We start from the raw sequence: 6000 nt of genomic DNA on the forward strand, positions 1-6000 counted from the left end.
AGGCTAATTTATGTGTCCCTCAAAACTATATTTCACAGAATTAACATATAATAAAAACTGTAAATTATCAACCTCTTAAACAAATGCTGGAAACACTAAACCAATCAGAGCCAAACTGCAAAGAAAAGAGATAAGTTGACATTTTGTATTAACCCTTCATCAGAACTCCAAGACATTGTGAATGGCTTCCTTCCACACTGGAGGGAGTCAGTTGGGATTTAAAAACAAAACACAGTAAACGCCAGTGGGAATGAAGCACAATACATGAGCCAATGATAACATAGAGTATCACACAAGAAGGGCAGATTGACTTGTGAAGTGTTTGAGTGGCAAAGATGTTTAAATGGCAGCAATGATATTAGACTAAAAAATAGGAATAAGGAATAAACCAAATAAACATAATTACACATGAGTAATGTAGGAACAACAGAGAAAATGGAGCATAAGAGCTGCAAAATGGCAATTCAGAAAAAATACCGTGATGATTTAAGAGGTGCATTTTGTCCTTTTTATATTGAGAGAGATTGAGACAGAGGTTCAGAGCGGTCTGCTCCAATCCAATAGTGTAAACAGCTTGTGAGGCAGTGTGGTTCTTCTTAAAGCTTGAACATAAAGCAGCGTGAATGGGTGGGGTCAAGCTCCCACAAAACCACGATTTTAGTTTAACTTCCAGTAGCTGTTAGGGTTTAGAAGCTGTTATCCATCTCTCCCTGTGACAGCAAACCACATGCATTCTCACTCTCATTCAGAGATTTCTTTTGATGTTCTTTCCTCCTGGACTGGAGAATTGCATGTGAGACAATCTATTTGACTGAATTTGCATTTGCCAAGGGTGTGTTATGGGATGTTACTATATTGAAACAGGTGCTGCTTAGTAGCTAAATAATCAATTATTCTGTTAAGTTTTCCAGTGAAGTAAAGTTATTTCAACTCTTCTTTCTTTGGTTTGCATTTTAACCATAGTGTAAGAATAAAGTGTGTTTTGCTTCAAGCCTGGTAATTTAACCAATTGAATTGCATCCGGAACACAATACTTTACACTTGCTGTTAAACTTCAGAAAAGGTTAGAGTCTAGGCTATGTCCTTAGCATATTTTGAGGGGAGTTGGTCTGGTCCATAACAAAACTGACAAATAACCAGGCCCAGCAACCTTGGAACAACAGGAAAAGGTGCACATCAAAGCTGAAGCCTGGACCACCAGCACACTGTGCTCATTGACCATTCCTAGCTTGTCCCTCAGACTATGCCACATTTCAGGAAGTACCTCATTAATAGTAAACTTCCATGGAACCCTACGAAGCCCTGAAAGGGACTATATAAATGCAAGCTCTTTCTCTGTCAAATCATTGGCACTGAAACAGGAGACTGAGGGTGGTGTTAGAGTTATTGTTTTTTGGACTGATGACCTCTGACCAGCAGTGTGCTGCAAAGATCAGTGCTGGGTCCAATGCTTTTTGTCATTTATATAAAAAATCTGGAGTTGAATATAGGAGGCACCGTTAGTAAATTTGCAGAGAACACCAGAATAGGCAGTGTAGTGACAGTGAAGAACAGTACAACAGGGTACTGATTAGATGGAGAAAGTGGGCCAATGGGCCAAGGAGTAACAATTTGAAGTTTAATTTAGATAAATGTGAGGTGTTGCATTTTGATAAAGTAAACCAGGGCAGGACTTATACAGCTAATGTACAGTGTTGCTGAATAAAGAGACCTGGGATGTAAGTCCTTGTTCCTTGAAAGTAGAGTTGCAGGTAGAATGGATAGTGAAGAAGACATTTGCCTTTTTTTTAAGATTCTCTACAGTGCAGGAACAGACCCTTCAGCCCAACAAGTCCACACCAACCCTCCAAAGAGTAACCCACCCAGATCCATTCCCCTACTAATGCACCTAGCACTATGGGCAATTTAGCATAGTCAATTCACCTGACCTGCACATCTTTGGACTGTGGGAGGAAAACGGAGCAGACACGGGGAGAATGTGCAAATTCCACACTTGCCTTAATTAGTTAGTGCATTGAAATTGTGACTGTACAGGGCTTTGATGAGGCCACTTTCAGAATACTGCACTGAATTCTGGTCTCCATACTGTGGGAAAGATGGTGTAAAACTTGGAAGGTTTAGAAAAGATTTCCAAGGGTGTTGCCACGATTAGAGGGTGTGAGCTACAGGGAGAGGCTGTCTTATTCCTAGAATAGGGGAGTCCAGAACTAGAGAGCATAGGTTTAAGGTGAGAGGGGGAAGAGGACCTGAGGGGCATCATTTTCACACAGAGTGGTGCGTGTATGGAATGCCGGAGGAAGTGGTGGAGGCTGGTACAATTACATTTAAAAAACATCAGAAAGGGTATCTGAATAGGACGGTTAGGACCAAGTGCTAGCCAATGGGACTAGACTAATTTAGTTTAGTGGGCATGGACGAGTTGGACCAAAGGGTTTGTTTCTGCATGATGTATGAAAAACAAAAAGATGAAATATCTAATTAAATGCTTTTGGCTTTTAAAATCAAACACTGAAATCAAAGAACTGCGAGTATCTAATGAAAAGCATTTATGTATTAGCTCCTCAGAATTGTGCTTTTTTTTTTAACATTCGGAAGTGTTATTGCAAAAACCGAAAACTTTCCCACCTTGGCTTATTTTTGTTTTTAACCTTACCTGTCCCACCATCAGTAATTCCCGCGCAGCCAGTTAGAAATTTCCAGACAAAGCCCATTTTGGCCATTGTACAGGCCTGTACTGAGTTTCGTTGTTTAATCAGAGCTAACGCTCCAATCAACAGATGGGGTGGGAATGCAGGTTTGTCCTCATTTCCCTGAAAACTGGTTGAACGGTGGGATCTGGGGCCTGGCTTTGCCTCCCCTCTCCCCTGTCAATTGCTATTTCTCTGTGTACGGCTATTAATGTTAATTGTTTATTTATAAACAATTCTATTTTTTTTTTAAATCGAAAGATGGGGTCTTTGCAAATGTTCCCTTTAGATAATAATCCGAACTGACAATTAAAACCCGCTTGACGTTACAATGCTAGTGGGAGAACTTGGTGCAGTCCTGTGATGGATATCCAAGTGTTAATTTGACGGGCAGGCCAATACATTTCGGTGTAAGGAGTTGAACTGATTTCGTTATAAACAAGCTCTCAATTTACTGGGTAGGAGCAAATTACTGCAGATGCTGGAATCTGAACTAAAAACAGCAAATGCTAGAGACCACAGTGGGTCAGGCAGTATCTATGGAGAGAGAGCGCGCTAACGTTTCGAGTCTAGATGATTCTTCATCAGAGCTGAACTGGATCTTGTTTTCTGAGAGCTGGGGGTCAATGGGTCTGTAATTGCCACTCTCTGAGTCGGTTCATTAGCTTTATCCTAACTAGACATTAATGACTCAGGGGTGTGGTGCATTTCAACAGAAGCGAATTGAGAATACATCGAATTATTGTGAATTATTCTGTTGTATCTTATAATGTTTCGAAGAATTCCCAAAAAGTCTCAAATTGAACGAATGTTATACAATGAACTCGGCAGGAAATGACGAGAAACTGTTTTGGTCCCTTTTATAAAAGGGACGCAGATTCGCCTTCAGACAGGAAATCTGATGGTCTCTCTCTCTCTCCCTCTCCCTCTCCCTCTCACTCACTATCTCTCTCACTCACTCACTATCTCTCTCACTCACTCACACTCTCTCTCTCTCACCCACTCACTCTCTCTCTCTCTCGCTGAGGGTGTTACAATTAGCAAACCTTAGGCCTTAGTCTGTCCCGAGGAAGGGTCACTAGACCCGAAACACTCGTCTGTCTCTTCACAGATGCTGGCAGACCTACTGAGTTTCTCCAAAAATGTCAGTTTATGTTTCAAATCCCCAGCTCTATGTTTATTTTGGCCAGGCATCAACCTCTAGCGGAGAAGGTGCAGTCTGTGCCAAGTTAATAATTATCATTATCCAAGCGGCTGATCATAGCAGTACCACTTTCCGGCTCTTTGTCGGTACAGGATAAAGCCAGCTCTGTGATTCGGGAATGCTGTGGTTGTTGGATGTACTCGATACTATTAAAAGAGGGAACGCAACCAGACAATAGAGGTTTCGAGAGAGCGTTTACTGGAATAAAGGGATAGAATCTAAAAACAATGGAAGATTTAGTGCCCTTCCACTTCAGAGTTCTCAGCTCACAGTTAACATGAAATGTAGGGGATCTCGTCTTTCGATGTGTTTGGATTATGGAATCCCTACAGTGTGGAACAGGCTGTTTGGCCGACTTTCTGAACAGCATTCCACCACATCCCTGTAATCCTGCATTTCCCATAGCCAGCCCGGCTGGTCAGCACATCCCTGAACACTATGGGCAATCCATCTTAAACCTAACCAGGGCATCAGTGGAAACCAGAGCAGAATCTGTCAACTCCTAGACTGGATCCGAACCCGGCTCCGTGATGTTGTGAGGCAGCACTCTGAGGGACCCCTGATGAAGGGCTTTTGCCCGAAACGTCGATTTTGCTGCTCCTCGGATGCTGCCTGAACTGCTGTGCTCTTCCAGCACCACTAATCCAGACTCTGAGAGATCCCGCCTCCCCTTCATAACATGCTTCTGAAAACCGTGAGCTGATAAATGTGGGGAATGGTAAATCTATCATGATATATGCAAGCCCTATCTCCCACCTCGTTCACCTGGATATCGAAATAAAATGGTGTTTAAATAAAGTATTTTTTTTGTTTTGAGGATTTGATTTATCCCCCCCCCCCCCCCCCCCATCCCTCCCCCGATGATGAGAACTGGTGCTGGCTCCTGTTTGACTTGACTCTGTGCCTTTCCCACGCGACTCGGTGGGATTAGGATTAGTTTTCATACTTTATGGGTGGGTATTACCAGGATTCAGTTCCGTGCTGAAGGGAGGGGGGGGGGGGGGGGGGGATGGATGTGAGGAAAACAGCTTTGAACTTTACATTTTTACATCGACTGCACGAAGCTCGCCCCACCCCCGACCAAACCGTGCACAAACATTTCAGCGGGTACCCCCTCTCGGGAAAGGTGCCCACACTGAGCTATAGTTTTAGCACCGTACATGACAACATAGCTACATCAGCACGTCTGAAAACCAAACAGAAATCTACATCAAAAACAGAATTTGTTGGAAAAGCTCAGCAGGTCTGGCAGCATCTGTGGAGAGAAATCAGAGTTAACGTTTCAGGTCGAGTGACCCTTCCTCAGAACTCAACATCAACTTGTACCAAATTTCCAAGAATGTAATTAGACAAATTCCGATTTCAGTTCTCTAATCTCTCACGCTGTTGGTGATTGTATTGAGAGAGCTTGTGTACACAGCACTGCATCCTGGTTGTACAACCTTCACACAATATGACCATTTAGTACTCCAATATCTTGAACAGCTTTCCCCGAAGGTCTGTCCGTTTTTGGCGTTCATTTCTTTACCCGCTGAACACTCCGGAGGCTTGAAACGTGAGCTTGCTCTCCCTCTGTCTCTCCATGGGTACTGCCTGACTCCAGCCTCTACAGAGTGTGCGCACAGTTTGCTCTGTGGGAATGCTTCCTCGAAGGTATGGGAATTTTTATCCCCAGATATTTGTTGTTTGGATGCACGGGGTGTCCTCTTGCCCAGATTCACTAAACACTGCCAGGCTTTCTGGGGGGGGGGGGGGGGGTAAATGGAATGGAGGGAGAGTCCGGACTCTGTAAGTAACCCCCCCCCCCCCCACACACACACACACATACACACCCACACATACACCCACACCCACACATACACATACACCCACACACACACCCCACACCCACACATACACACCCACACATACACCCACACATACACATACACCCACACACGCACACACACCCATACACACACACACACACATACACACCCACACATACACACACACACACCCACACACACACCCACACCCACACATACACATACACCCACACACGCACACACACCCATACACACACACACACACATACACACCCACACCCACCCATACACACACACACAC

At 43.9% G+C, this 6000-nt stretch overlaps 1 protein-coding gene across 1 annotated transcript in view; it reads left to right on the forward strand.

Annotated features, from left to right (window-relative positions):
* LOC148151812 (uncharacterized) overlaps positions 1 to 3525 on the forward strand; it is a 30519-nt gene extending 26994 nt beyond the window's left edge. Inside the window, exon 3 of the mRNA XM_087992909.1 lies at positions 3468 to 3525. Coding sequence (XP_087849035.1) covers positions 3468 to 3525 — 58 coding nt within the window. The remainder of the gene's footprint in view (positions 1 to 3467) is intronic.
* Positions 3526 to 6000: the final 2475 nt, after the last annotated feature.

This window comes from Chiloscyllium plagiosum, unplaced genomic scaffold (assembly GCF_037043375.1).
Source record: "Chiloscyllium plagiosum isolate Xiang-an unplaced genomic scaffold, Cpla_swu_hap1 HiC_scaffold_2, whole genome shotgun sequence".
Lineage (NCBI taxonomy): Eukaryota > Metazoa > Chordata > Chondrichthyes > Orectolobiformes > Hemiscylliidae > Chiloscyllium > Chiloscyllium plagiosum.